This window comes from Littorina saxatilis, linkage group LG9 (assembly GCF_037325665.1).
Source record: "Littorina saxatilis isolate snail1 linkage group LG9, US_GU_Lsax_2.0, whole genome shotgun sequence".
In the NCBI taxonomy this organism is placed as follows: domain Eukaryota; kingdom Metazoa; phylum Mollusca; class Gastropoda; order Littorinimorpha; family Littorinidae; genus Littorina; species Littorina saxatilis.
This window is the reverse complement of record NC_090253.1, coordinates 65,022,064-65,047,341: the sequence shown is the minus strand read 5'-3', so window position 1 is coordinate 65,047,341 and position 25,278 is coordinate 65,022,064. Positions and strand designations below refer to the sequence as shown.

General features: G+C 43.6%; 1 protein-coding gene across 1 annotated transcript; it reads left to right on the top strand.

The window, feature by feature from the left end:
* On the top strand, positions 1-24,815 carry LOC138976819 (uncharacterized). Its single transcript, XM_070349713.1, has 5 exons — positions 1-1,120; positions 9,267-9,352; positions 21,673-21,999; positions 22,720-23,034; positions 23,660-24,815. The coding sequence occupies exons 2-5, from the start codon at positions 9,277-9,279 to the stop codon at positions 24,454-24,456; spliced, it is 1,515 nt and encodes a 504-aa protein (XP_070205814.1). The 5' UTR covers positions 1-1,120; positions 9,267-9,276; the 3' UTR covers positions 24,457-24,815.
* Positions 24,816-25,278: the final 463 nt, after the last annotated feature.

The following is a 25,278-nucleotide window of genomic DNA, read 5'->3' as shown; positions in this document are numbered from 1 at the left end:
AAACCAAAGGAACACTGTGAAACATTAGAAACTAAAGGAACACTGTGAAACATTAGAAACTAAAGGAACACTGTGAAACATTAGAAACTAAAGGAACACTGTGAAACATTAGAAACTAAAGGAACACTGTGAAACATTAGAAACCAAAGGAACACTGTGAAACATTAGAAACCAAAGGAACACTGTGAAACATTAGAAACTAAAGGAACACTGTGAAACATTAGAAACCAAAGGAACACTGTGAAACATTAGAAACCAAAGGAACACTGTGAAACATTAGAAACTAAAGGAACACTGTGAAACATTAGAAACCAAAGGAACACTGTGAAACATTAGAAACCAAAGGAACACTGTGAAACATTAGAAACCAAAGGAACACTGTGAAACATTAGAAACCAAAGGAACACTGTGAAACATTAGAAACCAAAGGAACACTGTGAAACATTAGAAACCAAAGGAACACTGTGAAACATTAGAAACCAAAGGAACACTGTGAAACATTAGAAACCAAAGGAACACTGTGAAACATTAGAAACCAAAGGAACACTGTGAAACATTAGAAACCAAAGGAACAAAAAACTGATTTGTTTTGATACAACAAAAGAAACCTAGGCACGACTGAACACACATATAAAACCAAGACACAAAACCAAGACTACTCCTCGCCAAGACACAGCAAACGCTACACATTGGAACACAGGGAACTATCGCTACACATTGGAACACAGGGAACTATCGCTACACATTGGAACACAAGGAACTATCGCTACACATTGGAACACAGGGAACTATCGCTACACATTGGAACACAGGGAACTATCGCTACACATTGGAACACAAGGAACTATCGCTACACATTGGATCACAGGGAACTATCGCTACACATTGGAACACAGGGAACTATCGCTACACATTGGAACACAGGGAACTATCGCTACACATTGGAACACAAAGAACTACGTTACGTCAAACCAAAGGATCTTCTAGGTTTCGTCCACTAGAAAAAAAAAGCAATACTTCTTCTTGAGAGGATCGCGACTATCTTTGTCTTTTGCTCGTTTCTCCTTCCTCTGCGACTGTCAGCCATTGTTGCTGGCCATTTCGTCTCGTCCTGTTCACGGTATGAAATGTGTTTTCTTTCTCTCTCTTGAACGTTGGCTTGCTATAGAGTGTTACTTGTTTCTTCTTCGTCTTTTCTCTATTCAGATGAAACGAAAGCCATGGAAACGCAATTTTGTTCATAAAACTTTAGCCGTTGCAGGGCCATCCAACATTTTACCCAAGGTTCATCTGGTATGTAGGTATAATTTCCACTCATTTTCCAAGTAATCATCGGGTCATTGCTGAAAAAAAGAGGTTTTTGTCTTGGTACCCCTCAAAATTGACGCATAACCTCCATTTGTTGACTGCTCGATGCGATAGACACCTGCATCAGTAGGAATGATATGACGCAAGAAATACGCAAGCCAGCTTTACAAAACAATCTGTTCTGAATAGGTAATCGAAGTGACTATCTCATCGTATGTAAAAGTTGACAAGTTGTGCCTATTCTAAACTTTTGTCGATTTTTTTAATTCGCACCTTACGTTTCTGACAGGTATATTTGGGGGGTACCTTTGTTTAAGCGGCGGTCAATTGACCTCTGTAAAAATAAAAATTGATCCGAAGATTGTTCCAGACAACCAAGTTAAGTGCCTTAAATGGCATATAATGTTTGAATAAAATGATACGGGAAAGAATGGTTTAGTTGGGGTGCGAATATTGTCGCAATAATTTGTATTGCTAAGGTTAGTACAAGGCTGCATGACAACGGGTTTTGGGGGTCAAAATTCCGTGTAATCTGCATCATGAAACATGTATGTACCCAGTTTTTATTTTGCTTTAAAAAAATGTGTTCATCAGATTTTTATTTAAATTTTGCTTAGAGTACAGAACATACCAGGAAGGTAATATCGATGACGTTTGTAGTCAGATAATTCAAAATGTCACACGATTTATTTGCGTCCAAATCGGCGGCATGCACGCTGCGTTATCATGGGAGAGACTTTAGAATTGGACACGTGTTGCGCGAATCAGTTACTGGAAGTGTGGTAGTGATATTCAATCTAACGGGCATTGTAAACATCAGTTACTGGCTGTGTGGTAGTGATATTCAATCTAACGGGCATTGTCAACATCAGTTACTGGCTGTGTGGTAGTGATATTACCCAATATTGACGGACTGTGTGATGATATCTTCTGCTATGGTCTGTTGAGACAGTGATATCAAAATCGAGACCGGAGGTCGAGATTTTGATATCACTGTCGAAACAGACCAATAGCAGAAGTTATCATCACACAGTCAGTCAATGTTAGATAAATTGCTAATTCTCTGGACATGTTGTATTTACTGTAAAGAAATTACAAAAGTATTTGTCTCAGTTTCCCCCCGCGTGTTTGGGGAAAGAATTTACCCGATGCTCCCCAGCATGTCGTACGAGGCGACTAACGGATTCTGTTTCTCCTTTTACCCTTGTTAAGTGTTTCTTGTATAGAATATACAGTCAATGTTTGTAAAGATTTTAGTCAAGCAGAATGTAAGAAATGTTAAGTCCTTTGTACTGGAAACTTGCATTCTCCCAGTAAGGTCATATATATATTGTACTACGTTGCAAGCCCCTGGAGCAATTTTTTGATTAGTGCTTTTGTGAACAAGAAACAATTAACAAGTGGCTCTATCCCATCCCCTTCGCGATATAACCTTGAACGGTTGAAAACGACGTTAAACACCAAAGAAAGAAAGAATGTCTCAGTTTTGGCTGTTCCATATCCCTCCCTCTGATTATTATTTCTTTTTGTTCACTCTTTTCTTGTACTTTTCAGTATTTTCAAATGTCTTTTCTTTCAAAAAGTCTTTAGTCACTTGCTCAACTAAATTCTGGGATCATTACATTTTCATATATATTTGTTTGTTTTTAAATGTAGGTGATTTTGTTTTTGAAGTGGGGAAGCAATAAAGAGGTCGTCGATATCAAAACTGATATCGACGGAAATGTCGTCGATATCACTTTTGCACTGAGCTCAGTTTTGCCCAATTGACCAATGGAAATCCACGTAACATATGAAATAGCAATATTCAATCTAACGGGCATTGTCAAGATCAGTTACTGGCTGTGTGGTAGTGATATTCAATCAGTCTAACGGGCATTGTCAACATCAGTTACAGGGTGTGTGGTAGTGATATTCAATTTAACGGGCATTGTCAACATCAGTTACAGGGTGTGTGGTAGTGATATTCAATCAGTCTAACGGGCATTGTCAACATCAGTTACAGGCTGTGTGGTAGTGATATTCAATCAGTCTAACGGGCATTGTCAACATCAGTTACAGGCTTTTTTTTTCTTTTTTTTTTGACCTCAGTTGCATGCAAGGTTGCTTCAACCCATCTTTTTTGCCTCTTTTGTCTTTTTTTCTTTTTTTTTTCTTTTTTTCTTTCTTTTTGGGCGGTGAGCATATCCTTCTTCATTGGTCTTTTCTTTTTTTTTTTTTCTTCAATGAAATTTTAATTTTGTTTTCTTTTGCATTACAGGTTACATTTCCATTAAATTACTTTTTAATTCAACAGCAATCTAGCTAAGGACAATGGGGATACACCTTTCGTAGCGCAAGTTCTTGTTGAAATACAATTTCCAATGGAATAGGCGATTTAGTTTTCTTAACTTTGCTAATGCACATTTTTGCTATCAATAAAACATGGTTAATTAACGCTGATTCCTGACATTTTTCGATTCCGAATAATACATCTGTAATAGACAATAAGAAAGCCCGACCTGTCAGACTGTTCAACATTTTTTCAATATAAGTCCAAAACCTTCTAATTCGGGGACACTCATAGAAAAAGTGTTGTCAACATCAGTTACAGGCTGTGTGGTAGTGATATTCAATCAGTCTAACGGGCATTGTCAACATCAGTTACTGGCTGTGTGGTAGTGATATTCAATCTAACGGGCATTGTCAACATCAGTTACAGGCTGCGTGGTAGTGATATTCAATCAGTCTAACGGGCATTGTCAACATCAGTTACAGGCTGTGTGGTAGTGATATTCAATCAGTCTAACGGGCATTGTCAACATCAGTTACAGGCTGTGTGGTAGTGATATTCAATCAGTCTAACGGGCATTGTCAACATCAGTTACTGGCTGTGTGGTAGTGATATTCAATCAGTCTAACGGGCATTGTCAACATCAGTTACTGGCTGTGTGGTAGTGATATTCAATCAGTCTAACGGGCATTGTCAACATCAGTTACAGGCTGTGTGGTAGTGATATTCAATCAGTCTAACGGGCATTGTCAACATCAGTTACAGGGTGTGTGGTAGTGATATTCAATCAGTCTAACGGGCATTGTCAACATCAGTTACAGGCTGTGTGGTAGTGATATTCAATCAGTCTAACGGGCATTGTCAACATCAGTTACTGGCTGTGTGGTAGTGATATTTAATCTAACGGGCATTGTCAACATCAGTTACAGGCTGTGTGGTAGTGATATTCAATCAGTCTAACGGGCATTGTCAACATCAGTTACTGGCTGTGTGGTAGTGATATTTAATCTAACGGGCATTGTCAACATCAGTTACAGGGTGTGTGGTAGTGATATTCAATCAGTCTAACGGGCATTGTCAACATCAGTTACATGGTGTGTGGTAGTGATATTCAATCTAACGGGCATTGTCAACATCAGTTACTGGCTGTGTGGTAGTGATATTCAATCTAACGGGCATTGTCAACATCAGTTACAGGGTGTGTGGTAGTGATATTCAATCAGTCTAACGGGCATTGTCAACATCAGTTACAGGCTGTGTGGTAGTGATATTCAATCTAACGGGCATTGTCAACATCAGTTACAGGCTGTGTGGTAGTGATATTCAATCTAACGGGCATTGTCAACATCAGTTACTGGCTGTGTGGTAGTGATATTCAATCTAACGGGCATTGTCAACATCAGTTACTGGCTGTGTGGTAGTGATATTCAATCTAACGGGCATTGTCAACATCAGTTACTGGCTGTGTGGTAGTGATATTTAATCAGTCTAACGGGCATTGTCAACATCAGTTACTGGCTGTGTGGTAGTGATATTCAATCTAACGGGCATTGTCAACATCAGTTACTGGCTGTGTGGTAGTGATATTCAATCTAACGGGCATTGTCAACATCAGTTACTGGCTGTGTGGTAGTGATATTCAATCAGTCCAACGGGCATTGTCAACATCAGTTACAGGGTGTGTGGTAGTGATATTCAATCTAACGGGCATTGTCAACATCAGTTACAGGGTGTGTGGTAGTGATATTCAATCTAACGGGCATTGTCAACATCAGTTACTGGCTGTGTGGTAGTGATATTCAATCTAACGGGCATGTGATACTATTTATTTGCATGTATGATACAGGTACAAATGTGATAATTGTAGGCTTATACTAGTGATTACTGTGTGTGATACATGAAATGTGATATGAATGCTGTTTTTATATGTTATACTCTTACTTTCTCCCAAGCGCAAGACAAATTCTTCCATGAAAATTGAAGCCAATAAAATTTGAGTTGAGTTGAGTTGAGTTGTCAACATCAGTTACTGGCTGTGTGGTAGTGATATTTAATCAGTCTAACGGGCATTGTCAACATCAGTTACAGGGTGTGTGGTAGTGATATTCAATCTAACGGGCATTGTCAACATCAGTTACTGGCTGTGTGGTAGTGATATTCAATCTAACGGGCATTGTCAACATCAGTTACAGGCTGTGTGGTAGTGATATTCAATCAGTCCAACGGGCATTGTCAACATCAGTTACTGGCTGTGTGGTAGTGATATTTAATCTAACGGGCATTGTCAACATCAGTTACTGGCTGTGTGGTAGTGATATTTAATCTAACGGGCATTGTCAACATCAGTTACTGGCTGTGTGGTAGTGATATTTAATCTAACGGGCATTGTCAACATCAGTTACTGGCTGTGTGGTAGAGATATTCAATCTAACGGGCATTGTCAACATCAGTTACTGGCTGTGTGGTAGAGATATTCAATCTAACGGGCATTGTCAACATCAGTTACTGCTGTGTGGTAGTGATATTCAATCTAACGGGCATTGTCAACATCAGTTACTGGCTGTGTGGTAGAGATATTCAATCTAACGGGCATTGTCAACATCAGTTACTGGCTGTGTGGTAGAGATATTCAATCTAACGGGCATTGTCAACATCAGTTACTGCTGTGTGGTAGTGATATTCAATCTAACGGGCATTGTCAACATCAGTTACTGGCTGTGTGGTAGTGATATTCAATCTAACGGGCATTGTCAACATCAGTTACTGCTGTGTGGTAGTGATATTCAATCTAACGGGCATTGTCAACATCAGTTACTGGCTGTGTGGTAGTGATATTTAATCTAACGGGCATTGTCAACATCAGTTACTGGCTGTGTGGTAGTGATATTTAATCTAACGGGCATTGTCAACATCAGTTACTGGCTGTGTGGTAGTGATATTCAATCTAACGGGTATTGTCAACATCAGTTACTGGCTGTGTGGTAGAGATATTCAATCTAACGGGCATTGTCAACATCAGTTACTGCTGTGTGGTAGTGATATTCAATCTAACGGGCATTGTCAACATCAGTTACTGGCTGTGTGGTAGAGATATTCAATCTAACGGGCATTGTCAACATCAGTTACTGGCTGTGTGGTAGAGATATTCAATCTAACGGGCATTGTCAACATCAGTTACTGCTGTGTGGTAGTGATATTCAATCTAACGGGCATTGTCAACATCAGTTACTGGCTGTGTGGTAGTGATATTCAATCTAACGGGCATTGTCAACATCAGTTACTGGCTGTGTGGTAGTGATATTCAATCTAACGGGCATTGTCAACATCAGTTACAGGGTGTGTGGTAGTGATATTCAATCAGTCCAACGGGCATTGTCAACATCAGTTACTGGCTGTGTGGTAGTGATATTTAATCTAACGGGCATTGTCAACATCAGTTACTGGCTGTGTGGTAGTGATATTTAATCTAACGGGCATTGTCAACATCAGTTACTGGCTGTGTGGTAGTGATATTCAATCTAACGGGCATTGTCAACATCAGTTACTGGCTGTGTGGTAGAGATATTCAATCTAACGGGCATTGTCAACATCAGTTACTGCTGTGTGGTAGTGATATTCAATCTAACGGGCATTGTCAACATCAGTTACTGGAAGTGTGGTAGTGATATTCAATCTAACGGGCATTGTCAACATCAGTTACTGGCTGTGCGGTAGTGATATTCAATCTAACGGGCATTGTCAACATCAGTTACTGGCTGTGTGGTAGTGATATTCAATCTAACGGGCATTGTCAACATCAGTTACTGGCTGTGTGGTAGTGATATTCAATCTAACGGGCATTGTCAACATCAGTTACTGGCTGTGTGGTAGTGATATTCAATCTAGCGGGCATTGTCAACATCAGTTACTGGCTGTGTGGTAGTGATATTCAATCTAACGGGCATTGTCAACATCAGTTACTGGCTGTGTGGTAGTGATATTCAATCTAACGGGCATTGTCAACATCAGTTACTGGCTGTGTGGTAGTGATATTCAATCTAACGGGCATTGTCAACATCAGTTACTGGCTGTGTGGTAGTGATATTCAATCTAACGGGCATTGTCAACATCAGTTACTGGCTGTGTGGTAGTGATATTCAATCTAACGGGCATTGTCAACATCAGTTACTGGCTGTGTGGTAGTGATATTCAATCTAACGGGCATTGTCAACATCAGTTACTGGCTGTGTGGTAGTGATATTCAATCTAACGGGCATTGTCAACATCAGTTACTGGCTGTGTGGTAGTGATATTCAATCTAACGGGCATTGTCAACATCAGTTACTGGCTGTGTGGTAGTGATATTCAATCTAACGGGCATTGTCAACATCAGTTACTGGCTGTGTGGTAGTGATATTCAATCTAACGGGCATTGTCAACATCAGTTACTGGCTGTGTGGTAGTGATATTCAATCTAACGGGCATTGTCAACATCAGTTACTGGCTGTGTGGTAGTGATATTCAATCTAACGGGCATTGTCAACATCAGTTACTGGCTGTGTGGTAGTGATATTCAATCTAACGGGCATTGTCAACATCAGTTACTGGCTGTGTGGTAGTGATATTCAATCTAACGGGCATTGTCAACATCAGTTACATGGTGTGTGGTAGTGATATTCAATCTAACGGGCATTGTCAACATCAGTTACTGGCTGTGTGGTAGTGATATTCAATCTAACGGGCATTGTCAACATCAGTTACTGGCTGTGTGGTAGTGATATTCAATCTAACGGGCATTGTCAACATCAGTTACAGGGTGTGTGGTAGTGATATTCAATCTAACGGGCATTGTCAACATCAGTTACTGGAAGTGTGGTAGTGATATTCAATCTAACGGAGATTGTCATAATCAGTTACTGGAGGTCTGGTTGTGATATTCAATCTAACGGGGATTGTAAAGATCAGTTATATGTCTTTGTAGTGATATCTATTGTATCTGTGTGTGTTTTCCTATTCTTTGTTGTGTCTTTGTAGTGATGTCTGTGTAGTGATGTTTGTTATGTCTTTGTAGTGATGTCTGTTTTGTCTTTGTAGTGATGTCTGTTATGTATTAGTAGTGATGTATGTTGTGTCTGTGTAGTGATGTCTGTTATGTCTTTGTAGTGATGTCTGTTTTGTCTTTGTAGTGATGTCTGTTTTGTCTTTGTAGTGATGTCTGTTTTGTCTTTGTAGTGATGTCTGTTATGTCTTTGTAGTGATGTCTGTTATGTCTGTGTAGCGATGTATATTGTGTGTGTGTGTGTGTGTGTGTTTTCCTCTCCTTGGTTATATCTTAGTAGTGATGTCTGCTGTGTCTGGGTGTGTTTGTTCAATGGTCACACACTGCTTCAGACACTCGATATTTCACTCAAAACGTTCCATGCTCTGACCATGTTTTGTTTCCGGATGTGCTTAGACTTTTCCACAGAAGAGTCGTATGGTAAAAGTGTTTCATTACTGAAACCTCATAATATGCCATCCCTCCTTTACCAGTTTTTGAAACTAAGTTTAAAATTATCCAAATAAAATTATCTTTATAATTTCCCCGTAATGGGGATTTTCACTGCCAGATAGAAAGTGTAATTAGTTCTTTCTTTTGTTGTTGTTTTGTTCTTGAAATACGCAGACACAATTAAGTCGTGTCTGACATGATACCTTACTGTTGCAGCCAGACAACAATGGCGCTCATCTTCACCCTGGCCCTCCTGGCGTGTGTATCTGCAGTCCGTAGTCACGTGATCCCCACATACACAGGTAAGTCACGTGTTACGGTGATGGAGTGTGTGTACGTGTCAAAACACTTTATTTCAAGTTTATTACCAGGGAGATTTAATGGTGATTAGAAAGAAATCAAAAACCAAATAGACTGCCATCGTTCCTAAATTCAGCATCAGAAAACAAGAATGGTAAGTTATTGAAACGTTTAATTTATGACAAAACAAAACAAAACATTATTAATCTCGTCACTTCGACCCAGTGTCAATAAAGTGGATAGACAGAGAAACATTTCTGACACAGATCGTCAACATGGCTGATAAAGTGTTTCTTCGTGTGTAAGCCCTTGGAGTCATTGCCAAAGACTGGAAACAGAAACACTTTCCAAGTCATGGCGACTGAGGTTCTCTTCTAATGGATTATCGCTGTATATAATTATGTTTTCAGTGAGTTTGTGTGTGTGTGTGTGTGTGTGTGTGTGTGTGTGTGCTATTTTGTTGTGTGTAGAACTATTGCCTGTGGCGCAGTTGTCTCGGGATTTTGAGGCTGATCTTAGTAGTTGTTGAGTACTTAGTTGTGTACGGCCCTTTGTGCAATGACACCATTTGACTGGCCCGGTTACATCTGTTTTTAGAACGACAAACATTGTAAGAAATGTGCATTGCATGGACAGCATGTAAGTTGGATGGCTTCAGTGTTTGCCTCACTCGAGGCACGGAACAACGGTGATCAACATAAATGTGAGTTAGGTTAATTCCACAGCCAGACTGGCCCACCGGGCATGGGCACATCATCGAAATGGGCGTGTGTGACTGTGTGTGTGTGGGGGGGGGGGGTCGTCGCAGGTAGCCTCGTGTGTCTTCCGAGTGATAGTATGCCTCCCCTCCCCTCCCCCCCCCCCCCCTCGAGTGAAACACCACCTCCGCACGCGCCACATCTGACCATTGACGAGTTTTATTTTGAGTTAAAGTGGCGACAGTTGATTGGCTGGGAGGGTCTGTGTTATCCCCCTTGCCGTGACTGACGACTGCTCGAGGCGTAGCGTGATCTAGTGACGTGCGAACACGGGGGGGGGGGGGGGGGTAAGGTGTAGGGGGCAGCGGCGAAGGGGTGGGCATGGGGGGGGGGGAGGATCAGCAATGCGTTTCGGGTGAATGCTGGTCGTGGTTTGGGTAGTTTGTCACACTAATATACACACATACACACACACACACACACACACACCCACACACGTTTGATTAGAGCATAAACTATTTGATAGTAGCTTTACTTGGGTTCTTCTTTGCTGCTGGTCACAGAGGGGGTCGCTTAATGTTGACAATTGTTTCCTTACATGTGTTAACGTGTTCACACTAGATGAGTTAACACTAGATGAGTTAACACTAGATGAGTTCACACTAGATGAGTTCACACTAGATGAGTTCACACTAGATGAGTAACTGTCAACTCCAAATGCATCCTCGAAGCAGTGTAAGCATTGCATTGAAATAAAGAATGTTTCATTTTGTTTATAAAGGTAAATTAAACTCGCGTGTCACGCAAATATTTCGACCAAAAACGGGAATGGTCATCCCTTGCTCATCGTACTGGAAGCTACTTTACAACAGAAGTTTGTCTCCCACTAAAACTGGTTAATTTGAAGAGTTCAAATATTCAACTGCACCAGACAACACATTAAAATCAGCTGAGACAAGCAATGGTAAGAAAACAACTGACCTGAAGTGACCATAACGCACGCTTCATGCCGTGTCGCTTTCTGAAATGTGCGTTTATTTTGTTCTCAAACAAATCAACTCTGTCAGATGGTGGGCAGGTAAACAGCTAAAGATAGCTCATTACTGTAGACATTGAGATCTGAACACCAAAGCAACCATATGTAAACCTAAAGTACATCTAAACCACAACTAACATTTCGTGTCACGCGCAAAGCGTGCGTTATGGTAACATTATTTGACAAAGTGTGTGTATGTGTCGGGTGATTCAGAGAAAACTGCTGGACCGTTCTCGATGAAACTTTACATAAAAGATCCTGAAAATAATATACCCAGTCGTGTTTTTTTCCCGGTTTTTTTCGATAAAAGTCTTTGATGACGTCATATCCGGCTTTTTATGAAAGTTGGGGCGGCACTGTCACTTCCTCATTATTTGATCAAATAGAATGAAATTATGGTCAAGCAATCTTCGACGATGCACGGACTATGGGATTGCATGTCAGCTTGGAAGCTTACCAATGAAATAATGAGTTTGGTCATTAAAACTTCTGAACATTCAAATTCAAATTCAGATTTTAGTAATCGATCCAAAAATAATTTCATCTTGTTCGTTATCATTGCATCATTCCAAAAACATTAGATACTAGAGGAATACCCGCTTCGCCGGGTGAATCGCGAGATTCTTGCAAATACCGTACGGGATTGACGCCACACGAAGGAAGGGAGATAAACGCGCAAAACACTGGAGAAGATAAGGAAGAGTTACTGGGAATGGATGTGAATGAATGAACAGAAAAACCAAAATCGGTTCACCGCGCCGCGCTTAGAGCACGTGTTGAAAATGTTCATCGACCAGATTGTGTCCGGGGTCTACCTGAATATGCCCACCAAATTTGAAGCAGATCCATCGAGAACTTTGGCCGTTCATCGCGAAGTGACAGACAGACTGACACACAGACAGACACACACAAGCCGTATATAGATATAGATGTAATGATTGGGTCAAAACCAAGCTCAGAAAGTTAAAACAAACATGTTTCACTTTGAAGCGCTGGTCATGTTCAAAGCCTTGCGGTAGATGTCCAAACAGCTTTTGTTTTACCTTTGTGTTAAAATAGAATATATGTGGAACATAAATAACCAAATTTGGATCAGTTTAAAGCTGCTTAATAGTGCACCTATGATTCCCCCTTCTGTCACCAGCAGCAAACAAGAACAGACATCCATCTGATATTGAAATTATATGATCTGGGCCTTCGGCCTTGGTCGATTAGGATGAAACCGAAGATGATACACCCCCCCCCCCCCCCCCCCTCGGACCAACAAAGAAAGCTTGTCTGTCAACAAGCCACCAAACATCTTATAGTATCCGTTTGGAGTTGAAATCACCCATGCTACGAGATAAAAACCTGTTTGAATCAAGGCTCCAAGAAAACTTCAACTGTTTTCATTGATGAAGCTATTTCTGTCAAAGCACTATAAACAGGACTTAGCTTAGACTTTACACTGAGCGCTTCACGTCATGCTGTACGTCACCTCGTGTATGTCCTGGAGACAGTGACGCAACAGTGACGCAACACACGCCGGTAGCTGCGGTCACTGCACTGAGCTTTGACATTGGTACGGCACGCAGCAATACACTCCCCTGCCGCCAGACGACAGACTCGTTACACAGTCATACTGACAGCTACACCGTTACAGCGTCACTCCGACCGCTAAGTGCAGTCACGTCCTCGCTGACACCATGGACACGGGCTGAACACGGACACGCTGACGTCACAAGGGGGGACAGGTTCGGTCAGCGTGACACAACGCGCGGTGCTCGTGACAACCGCTGAGTGCAATTTAAGTGTGACACCTCGCCAGGTAAACCTGCCCCCCCCCCCCCCCCCTTCCCATCCGACTCTCACGCCGCCCCCACTGCATCTTTGTGTGATGTGTGTGCTTCCTGGCGGTGAATGACAGGTACTAAGTGCACTTAGTTCAGCCACAGACACACCTCGTGGTGTACAGGTGTAGCATGTCACAGGTACTAAGTGCACTCAGTGCAGTCACAAACACACCTGTTGGTGTAGAATACAGGTGTAGACTGCTCCTCTTCCTGCCCTGTCAGGTGTCCGTGCCGGCAGGTGGCGACCAAGACAGGTTAGTTAGTTAGTTAGTTTTGCTTTTTGGGTCCAGCGGACCATATTGGCCAAATTAGGACCCCACCAAGACAGGTCACAACAACAATAATAGTAATAATAATAATAATAAATGAGCATTTTATAGCGCAACATCATAACTTTACCATTATGCTCTTTGCGCTTGACACATTTAAAATTAAACTAAAACACAGTCTCACATCATGCACACGAGACGTGGAATAGCTGTTGGTGATATCATAGTCACCCAATCTCACACATCGTGCAAACGAGACGTGGAATAGCTGTTGGTGATATCACAGTCACCCAATCTCACACATCGTGCAAACGAGACGTGGAATAGCTGTTGGTGATATCATAGTCACCCAATCTCACATCATGAACACGAGACGTGGAATAGATGTTGATGATATCATAGTCACCCAATCTCACACATCGTGCACACGAGACGTGGATTAGCTGTTGGTGATATCATAGTCACCCAATCTCACACATCCTGCACACGAGACGTGGAATAGCTATTGGTGATATCAAAATCACCCAATCTCACACATCGTGCAAACGAGACGTGGAATATATATAGCTGTTGGTGATATCATAGTCACCCAATCTCACACATCATGCAAACGAGACGCGGAATGGCTGTTGGTGATATCATAGTCACCCAATCTCACACATCGTGCACACGAGACGTGGATTAGCTGTTGGTGATATCATAGTCACCCAATCTCACATCATGAACACGAGACGTGGAATAGATGTTGATGATATCATAGTCACCCAATCTCACACATCGTGCACACGAGACGTGGATTAGCTGTTGGTGATATCATAGTCACCCAATCTCACACATCCTGCACACGAGACGTGGAATAGCTATTGGTGATATCAAAATCACCCAATCTCACACATCGTGCAAACGAGACGTGGAATATATATAGCTGTTGGTGATATCATAGTCACCCAATCTCACACATCATGCAAACGAGACGCGGAATGGCTGTTGGTGATATCATAGTCACCCAATCTCACACATCGTGCACACGAGACGTGGATTAGCTGTTGGTGATATCATAGTCACCCAATCTCACACATCCTGAACACGAGACGTGGAATAGCTATTGGTGATATCATAATCACCCAATCTCACACATCGTGCAAACGAGACGTGGAATATATATAGCTGTTGGTGATATCATAGTCACCCAATCTCACACATCATGCAAACGAGACGTGGAATGGCTGTTGGTGATATCATAGTCACCCAATCTCACACATCGTGCAAACGAGATGTGGAATAGCTGTTGGTGATATCATAGTCACCCAATCTCACACATCGTGCAAACGAGACGTGGAATAGCTGTTGGTGATATCATAGCCACCCAATCTTAGACATCGTGCACACGAGACGTGGAATAGCTGTTGGTGATATCATAGTCACCCAATCTCACACATCATGCAAACGAGACGTGGAATAGCTGTTGGTGATATCATATTCACCCAATCTCACACATCGTGCACACGAGACGTGGAATAGCTGTTGGTGATATCACAGTCACCCAATCTCACACATCGTGCAAACGAGACGTGGAAAAGCTGTTGTTGATATCATAGTCACCCAATCTCACACATCGTGCAAACGAGACGTGGAATAGCTGTTGGTGATATCATAGTTACCCAATCTCAGACATCGTGCACACGAGACGTGAAATAGCTGTTGGTGATATCATAGTCACCCAATCTCACACATCATGCAAACAAGACGTGGAATAGCTGTTGGTGATATCATAATCACCCAATCTCACACATCGTGTTCGTCCTTTACACCCAACCCATCCCTTCAATTGCCGCTCACCACTTTCTCTCTCACCACAGCTTCTCCGACGACAACCAACTCTATCTCTCTGGACCTATCTCTGACCTCCCTCGCCTCATTGCCTCCACCCAGTCTTGTATCACCGACCTCAAGGCGTGGATGGACCTAAATAAGCTGAAGCTTAATGAGGAGAAAACCGAAATGATTCTTGTCTCTCCTAAAAAACATCTCAATCATCCTTCTCTTCCCTCGTCTGTCGATCTCAATGGTTCTTCTATTGCTCTTTCTCCTGCTGTCCGCAACCTAGGTGTCACTCTTGACCAGTCCCTGTCCTTCCATCAGCATGTTGCCAATGTCTGTCGCACTTGCTTCTTTGAAATCCGCCGCATCTCCTCCATCCGTCATCTCCTCACCGAGGATGCCACTAAAACTCTGCTCTGCGCCTTTGTCCTATCCCGACTCGATTATTGCAATTCCATTCTATCTGGCTCTCCCAACTACATCATCGAAAAGCTTCAGCGTGTTCAGAATCATGCCGCCCGCCTCATCTTTCGTTCTTCCAAGCATGACCACATCACCCCTCTTCTTCAAACCCTACACTGGCTGCCTGTTCAACAGAGGATTCAGTTCAAGATCTCCACACTCTGCTTCAGAAACTTTGATCTATCGTCCCCTAGCTATCTTTCTGACCTTCTTGATGTCTACTCCCCCTCTCGCTCCCTAAGATCCTCCGCAGACACCCGCCTTTTTAGGATACCATCAGCACGCACCAAAACATATGGCCAGCGCACCTTCTCCTACCAGGCCCCATCCATCTGGAACCAACTCCCGCATTCACTCAGGCACTCCACATCTATGCAATCATTCAAAACCTCACTCAAAACACACCTCTTCCCTCACTAGTCCGTTAATGACCACACATCACCCTCTCCTGCTGGTCCTTGATCTGTCTCTTTCCTTCTTCTTCCCTTTCCAGCTCTATTCTCTCAACTAACTTTATGTATCCAATACTTTATTTATTTATTTACGACTGTTTTTCCGTCTAGAATGCATGTGCCTGTAGTTGGTATGAGTGAGTGCGTCGCGTTCTCGCTGTGCGCCTGTCTGCGAGTGTATGAGTCCTTGTCGATTTGTGTTTCGTATAATGTTCACTATGTATTTTATATTTTGTAAGCGCCTAGGGCTATATTTAGATTAGGCGCACAAATGTTCATAATAATAATAATAATAATCGTGCACACGAGACGTGGAATAGCTGTTGGTGATATCACAGTCACTCAATCTCACACATCGTGCACACGAGACGTGGAATAGCTGTTGGTGATATCAGTGGCCATGCATGTGGTAATGGCGGACATTTGTTGATGTTATTCTTTCTTGGAATTTCCGATGATTTGCTTGTAACCATTTTAAAGCTGTGTCATCTAGGTAAGGGCAAACATGCCTTTGAATACACATTTGGAAAGAAATGTGGATCGTTTGCCCCGGAACTGCAACGTCGATATGGCAAAACAAAAACGATAGCACAAAACCCATAATCTGGCGGGAAGTGACATATTTATTTCATTGGTTTTGAAGCACAGGTAATAATTGTTAATGCACTCCGACCGTGTTCTTGTTCGTGTGACACACCTCAAAGCCGTTATTTGTTCGCAACACGGCAGTATTACATTCTGACCGGACTTTTCTGGGTGAGATGTGTCGTGCAAAGCAACTGCCAACTCTCCATCAGTACTCGTTCACACAGATATAGCAACTCTCCATCAGTACTCGTTCACACAGACATAGCAACTCTCCATCAGTACTCGTTCACACAGACATAGCAACTCTCCACCAGTACTCGTTCACACAGACATAGCAACTCTCCACCAGTACTCGTTCACACAGATATAGCAACTCTCCATCAGTACTCGTTCACACAGACATAGCAACTCTCCATCAGTACTCGTTCACACAGACATAGCAACTCTCCACCAGTACTCGTTCACACAGATATAGCAACTCTCCATCAGTACTCGTTCACACAGATATAGCAACTCTCCATCAGTACTCGTTCACACAGACATAGCAACTCTCCATCAGTACTCGTTCACACAGACATAGCAACTCTCCACCAGTACTCGTTCACACAGACATGTCATTCACATCGTTCTGTCCGGACTGTTTCATGTCATTCACATCGTTCTGTCAGGACTGTTTCATGTCATCACATCGTTCTGTCAGGACTGTTTCATGTCATCACATCGTTCTGTCAGGACTGTTTCATGTCATCACATCGTTCTGTCAGGACTGTTTCATGTCATCACATCGTTCTGTCAGGACTGTTTCATGTCATCATATCGTTCTGTCAGGACTGTTTCATGTCATCACATCGTTCTGTCAGGACTGTTTCATGTCATCACATCGTTCTGTCAGGACTGTTTCATGTCATCACATCGTTCTGTCAGGACTGTTTCATGTCATGACATCGTTCTGTCAGGACTGTTTCATGTCATCACACCGTTCTGTCAGGACTGTTTCATGTCATCACATCGTTCTGTCAGGACTGTTTCATGTCATCACATCGTTCTGTCAGGACTGTTTCATGTCATTCACACCGTTCTGTCAGGACTGTTTCATGTCATCACACCGTTCTGTCAGGACTGTTTCATGTCATCACATCGTTCTGTCAGGACTGTTTCATGTCATCACATCGTTCTGTCAGGACTGTTTCATGTCATCACATCGTTCTGTCAGGACTGTTTCATGTCATCACATCGTTCTGTCAGGACTGTTTCATGTCATCACATCGTTCTGTCAGGACTGTTTCATGTCATCACACCGTTCTGTCAGGACTGTCTCATGTCATCACATCGTTCTGTCAGGACTGTTTCGTGTCATCACATCGTTCTGTCAGGACTGTTTCATGTCATTCACATCGTTCTGTCAGGACTGTTTCATGTCATTCACATCGTTCTGTCAGGACTGTTTCATGTCATCACATCGTTCTGTCAGGACTGTTTCATGTCATTCACATCGTGCTGTCAGGACTGTTTCATGTCATGCACATCGTTCTGTCAGGGCTGTTTCATGTCATTCACATCGTTCTGTCAGGACTTTTTCATGTCATCACACCGTTCTGTCAGGACTGTTTCATGTCATCACATCGTTCTGTCAGGACTGTTTCATGTCATCACATCGTTCTGTCAGGACTGTTTCATGTCATCACATCGTTCTGTCAGGACTGTTTCATGTCATTCACACCGTTCTGTCAGGACTGTTTCATGTCATCACATCGTTCTGTCAGGACTGTTTCATGTCATTCACATCGTTCTGTCAGGACTGTTTCATGTCATCACATCGTTCTGTCAGGACTGTTTCATGTCATCACATCGTTCTGTCAGGACTGTTTCATGTCATCACACCGTTCTGTCAGGACTGTTTCATGTCATCACATCGTTCTGTCAGGACTGTTTCATGTCATCACATCGTTCTGTCAGGACTGTTTCATGTCATCACACCGTTCTGTCAGGACTGTTTCATGTCATCACACCGTTCTGTCAGGACTGTTTCATGTCATTCACATCGTTCTGTCAGGACTGTTTCATGTCATCATATCGTTCTGTCAGGACTGTTTCATGTCATTCACATCGTGCTGTCAGGACTGTTTCATGTCATCACATCGTTCTGTCAGGACTGTTTCATGTCATTCACATCGTTCTGTCAGGACTGTTTCATGTCATCACATCGTTCTGTCAGGACTGTTTCATGTCATTCACATCGTGCTGTCAGGACTGTTTCATGTCATCACATCGTTCTGTCAGGACTGTTTCATGTCATTCACATCGTTCTGTCAGGACTGTTTCATGTCATCACATGGTTCTGTCAGGACTGTTTCATGTCATCACATCGTTCTGTCAGGACTGTTTCATGTCATCACATCGTTCTGTCAGGACTGTTTCATGTCATCACATCGTTCTGTCAGGACTGTTTCATGTCATCACATCGTTCTGTCAGGACTGTTTCATGTCATTCACATCGTTCTGTCAGGTCTGTTTCATGTCATTCACACCGTTCTGTCAGGACTGTTTCATGTCATTCACATCGTTCTGTCAGGACTGTTTCATGTCATCACATCGTTCTGTCAGGACTGTTTCATGTCATTCACATCGTTCTGTCAGGACTGTTTCATGTCATCACATCGTTCTGTCAGGACTGTTTCATGTCATTCACATCGTTCTGTCAGGACTGTTTCATGTCATCACATCGTTCTGTCAGGACTGTTTCGTGTCATCACATCGTTCTGTCAGGACTGTTTCATGTCATGACATCGTTCTGTCAGGACTGTTTCATGTCATGACATCGTTCTGTCAGGACTGTTTCATGTCATCACATCGTTCTGTCAGGACTGTTTCATGTCATCACATCGTTCTGTCAGGACTGTTTCATGTCATGACATCGTTCTGTCAGGACTGTTTCATGTCATCACATCGTTCTGTCAGGACTGTTTCATGTCATCACATCGTTCTGTCAGGACTGTTTCATGTCATGACATCGTTCTGTCAGGACTGTTTCATGTCATCACATCGTTCTGTCAGGACTGTTTCATGTCATCACATCGTTCTGTCAGGACTGTTTCATGTCATCACATCGTTCTGTCAGGTCTGTTTCATGTCATCACATCGTTCTGTCAGGACTGTTTCATGTCATCACATCGTTCTGTCAGGACTGTTTCATGTCATCACATCGTTCTGTCAGGACTGTTTCATGTCATCACACCGTTCTGTCAGGACTGTTTCATGTCATCACATCGTTCTGTCAGGACTGTTTCATGTCATCACATCGTTCTGTCAGGACTGTTTCATGTCATCACACCGTTCTGTCAGGACTGTTTCATGTCATCACACCGTTCTGTCAGGACTGTTTCATGTCATTCACATCGTTCTGTCAGGACTGTTTCATGTCATCATATCGTTCTGTCAGGACTGTTTCATGTCATTCACATCGTGCTGTCAGGACTGTTTCATGTCATCACATCGTTCTGTCAGGACTGTTTCATGTCATTCACATCGTTCTGTCAGGACTGTTTCATGTCATTCACATCGTTCTGTCAGGACTGTTTCATGTCATTCACATCGTTCTGTCAGGACTGTTTCATGTCATTCACATCGTGCTGTCAGGACTGTTTCATGTCATCACATCGTTCTGTCAGGACTGTTTCATGTCATTCACATCGTTCTGTCAGGACTGTTTCATGTCATCACATCGTTCTGTCAGGACTGTTTCATGTCATTCACATCGTTCTGTCAGGACTGTTTCATGTCATTCACATCGTTCTGTCAGGACTGTTTCATGTCATTCACATCGTTCTGTCAGGACTGTTTCATGTCATTCACATCGTTCTGTCAGGACTGTTTCATGTCATTCACATCGTGCTGTCAGGACTGTTTCATGTCATCACATCGTTCTGTCAGGACTGTTTCATGTCATTCACATCGTTCTGTCAGGACTGTTTCATGTCATCACATCGTTCTGTCAGGACTGTTTCATGTCATTCACATCGTGCTGTCAGGACTGTTTCATGTCATCACATCGTTCTGTCAGGACTGTTTCATGTCATTCACATCGTTCTGTCAGGACTGTTTCATGTCATCACATGGTTCTGTCAGGACTGTTTCATGTCATCACATCGTTCTGTCAGGACTGTTTCATGTCATCACATCGTTCTGTCAGGACTGTTTCATGTCATCACATCGTTCTGTCAGGACTGTTTCATGTCATCACATCGTTCTGTCAGGACTGTTTCATGTCATTCACATCGTTCTGTCAGGTCTGTTTCATGTCATTCACACCGTTCTGTCAGGACTGTTTCATGTCATTCACATCGTTCTGTCAGGACTGTTTCATGTCATCACATCGTTCTGTCAGGACTGTTTCATGTCATTCACATCGTTCTGTCAGGACTGTTTCATGTCATCACATCGTTCTGTCAGGACTGTTTCATGTCATTCACATCGTTCTGTCAGGACTGTTTCATGTCATCACATCGTTCTGTCAGGACTGTTTCATGTCATCACATCGTTCTGTCAGGACTGTTTCATGTCATGACATCGTTCTGTCAGGACTGTTTCATGTCATGACATCGTTCTGTCAGGACTGTTTCATGTCATGACATCGTTCTGTCAGGACTGTTTCATGTCATCACATCGTTCTGTCAGGACTGTTTCATGTCATGACATCGTTCTGTCAGGACTGTTTCATGTCATCACATCGTTCTGTCAGGACTGTTTCATGTCATCACATCGTTCTGTCAGGACTGTTTCATGTCATGACATCGTTCTGTCAGGACTGTTTCATGTCATTCACATCGTTCTGTCAGGACTGTTTCATGTCATCACATCGTTCTGTCAGGACTGTTTCATGTCATTCACATCGTTCTGTCAGGACTGTTTCATGTCATCACATCGTTCTGTCAGGACTGTTTCATGTCGTTACACAGAGAGGAACGTTAATTTGCTGTTCGTGTTTGGATGATTACAGAAGACGCTTACACTGATTAGATCAAATGCTGTTACGGTCCAAGCTCCGAATGGTGCATATAAATATAAATATTGGTTATAATGGCTTTGCCCTAGTGATTGAAACAAAATAATATACAGTGTCATGATTATGCTTCACTGTAACGGTCATGTTGTGTTGCCCTCACAGGGTCAGATCACCACCACGACGAGGCCGCGCTTCTCGACCAATCAGCCCACGACACGTCACAGGCACACAAATCAGCGCTCGACGCGTCACAGGCACACCAATCAGCGCTCGACACGTCACAGGCACACCACGCCTTGGGGTTCGCCCGCCCTCTGATGGCATACGGACCCATTGTCCCGGTGCCCGTGCCCGTGCCGGGGTCGTACGCTGCCTTTTACCGAAACCTGTACGCGCGCCACCAGCCGGCCCCAGCACCCAAACCCAAGTCAGAGCGCTACACGCTGCCTTCTGATGTGGGCGTCAACAGCGGGTCGGGCAAGACGTACTGTGAGTGTTGTTGTCATGTCAGTGTATATGTAACTATAGATGCAAAGAGAGCGCCATACGCTGTCCGCTGATGTCGGCGGCCTTAACACGGCGGGCAGCGGGTCTGGCATGACTTATTGGGTGATGTTGTCATGTCAGTAGTGTCATGTGTGTTGTACTGGCAGTGTCACCTTGTGGTGTTGTGTCAAATCATGTGTAACGAGTGACAAAATGTATGAATTGAATGTCATGTTCTGTGTTAAACCCGCTCTGGAAATAGACAAGAAGACGCGTGTGTTGCAGCGAACAACGTGTTGCATTGTGTGTTGCAGTCAACAACGTGTTGCATTGTGTGTTGCAGTGAACAACGTGTTGCATTGTGTGTTGCAGTGAACAACGTGTTGCATTGTGTGTTGCAGCCAACAACGTGTTGCATTGTGTGTTGCAGTCAACAACGTGTTGCATTGTGTGTCACAACGTGTTGCATTGTGTGTTGCAGTCAACAACGTGTTGCATTGAGTGTTGAAGTCAACAACGTGTTGCATTGTGTCAGTGTTGCAGTCAACAACGTGTTGCATTGAGTCAGTGTTGCAGTCAACAACGTGTTGCATTGTGTGTTGCAGCCAACAACGTGTTGCATTGTGTGTTGCAGTCAACAACGTGTTGCATTGAGTGTTGCAGTCAACAACGTGTTGCATTGTGCCTGTTGCAGTCAACAACGTGTTGCATTGTGTGTTGCAGTCAACAACCTGCTGACGGGAGTGAACAAGAACCTGTACGGCACAAAGGGCGGCACGCGACCCTTCAACCCCACCAACCTCGGGACCAACACGGGGCTGGGATTTCCGGGCGTCAACACGGGCACCGGATTTGGAAACACAGGCACCGGATTTGGAAACACAGGCACCGGCTTTTCGGGCGACAACACAGAGTTCGGGTCCCCCGGGTTTCCTGGTGGCTCAGCGGGTAACCCTAACAACATCTTCGGACCGGGACTGACCCCCATGGCGCTGGACCTCGGTCAATCCTCGGACAACCCGGATGCACCCGGTGATGGTGAGTGTGTATGTGTGTGTGTGTGTGTGTGTGTGTGTGTGTGTGTGTGTGTGCGCGTGTGTGTGTGTGTGCGTTTTTGTGTGTGCGTGCGTACGTACGTGCGTGGGCGTGTGCGTGCGTGTGTGTGTGTGTATGTGTGTGTGTGTGTGTGTATGTGTGTGTTAGTGTGTGTGTGTGTGTGTGTGTGTGTGTGTGTGTGTGTGTTTTACACTGTGAAAGATGCTCTATGTTGGCTTCCTGTCACGGAAACAAAGTTTTCCGATGTCTGAAAGAGACTAGAAGCTGGTAAATATTTTCTGATGAAAGGCATAGTGTGGCATTTTGGAACAGTGTCGTGTTGCGTGCAGTATAGCACAATGTATAACACAATGTATAACACAACGTATAACACAACGCATTACACAATATATAACACAATGTATAACACAATGTTTGACACAATGTATGACTGACACAACGTATAACACAACGTATAACACAATGTATAACACAACGTATAACACAACGTATAACACAATGTATAACACAATGTATAACACAATGTATAACACAATGCATAACACAACGTATAACACAACGTATAACACAATGTATAACACAATGGTGCATGTTGTGTGTGTGGCAGGCAACGTGGGCGTGATCATCCGCTCTGGGTCCAACCAGCCCGGTCAGCCTGGTCAGCCTGGTCAGCCCGGTCAGCCTGGTCAGCCTGGTCAGCCCGGTCAGCCTGGTCAGCCCGGTCAGCCTGGTCAGCCCGGTCAGCCTGGTCAGCCTGGTCAGCCCGGTCAGCCTGGTCAGCCCGGTCAGCCTGGTCAGCCCGGTCAGCCCGGTCAGCCTGGTCAGCCCGGTCAGCCTGGTCAGCCCGGTCAGCCTGGTCAGCCTGGACCTGGACCTCGGCCCAGCGCCCCCCTGTTCCCCTTCATGGACCAACAGAGCTCCACCTGGGTGTGGCCCGACCAGGTCGTCACGGGTGCTCTCCCCTCCATCAGTCTCGGCGTCACCAACAACAACAACAAGGCCGCTGCATCCTCTAACCTTGCCGCTCGTGACTTTCAGCAAGTACAGGACTTAACCTCTGTCGTCGGTGACCTTCAACAGGGACATGATTTGACCTCGATCAACGGTGACCTTCAGCAAGAACAGAGATTGATCTCTGCCCTTCAGCAAGCACAGGGGATGACCCCTCTCGTCGGTGACCTTCAACAAGGACAAGACTTGACCCTTGTGACGGGTGACCTCCAGCCATCAGGAGACGTGTTGGTTGTCACGGGTGACGTGGCACAAGACCAGCGAGCTGTGGTCACCAACCTTGACGTGCAATCACCCGTGACAGTGCTGGCCCCGGGGAGCGAGCAAGGTGCAGTCAGCCGTGACCTCCAGGGGAGGAGGAGGGTGAGCGGATTCCTGCAGCGAGGGCAGTGAACCGACACGAGTATACCGGTGTAGAGAGTCGCTCTGACTGCCCGGTCGGCGGTGAAAGATTGACATTCACTCCAAGAACAATACTTCTCTAAGTTAAGGACACTAGAATTCATTGTTTTTACAGAGATGAAGAAGCCATTCTAAGAACTAGAACGCTCAGAACTCCGACCATCAAACAACGGCTAGAACCATAACGTTGTTTCTTTGATCTTTCAATCAAATGTTTACGACCTGACTCTGTCATCTACCTCTTATCATCTCTGGTTGAAAACTGCACTAGTTAAAACCTTGTTACCATAGCACGACGTTCCGCAGGTCCTGTCCGTGGAATAATGCATCATTAAAATCTGTCAATGCGATTCTTTGTTTTTTGTGTTTGACTGGTTGAAATGAAATTCCGTTGACCACTGGCGAGGAAGACACCCTAGACAGAAGTCAAACTCTGGTCATGTTCAGAATGTTTCATACATTTGACCCAGGAACTTTATGTTTTACATTAAAAGGGTTAAACTCACACACGTCAAGTGTAAATATGACGGGTTGAACTCTCACCCAGTGAACACTTGTTGACATCGTCTGGAAACCACACTGCGCGGCGCGGTGGCGTCCCGAGCGTGATATTGATCGCCGTGATATTAAACGTGATATTAAACGTGATATTAGGAACGTGATATCACATACACAACGCGTTTATATCATGCATGAAGGGGGTGTAGAGGAAGGCAGAGAGAAACAGAAGAAGACACTAAACATAATATTTTGTAAATAATTAAAACTGATGTACTGACAAAACTCGAGTCTATTTCGACCTATGTACCCCTC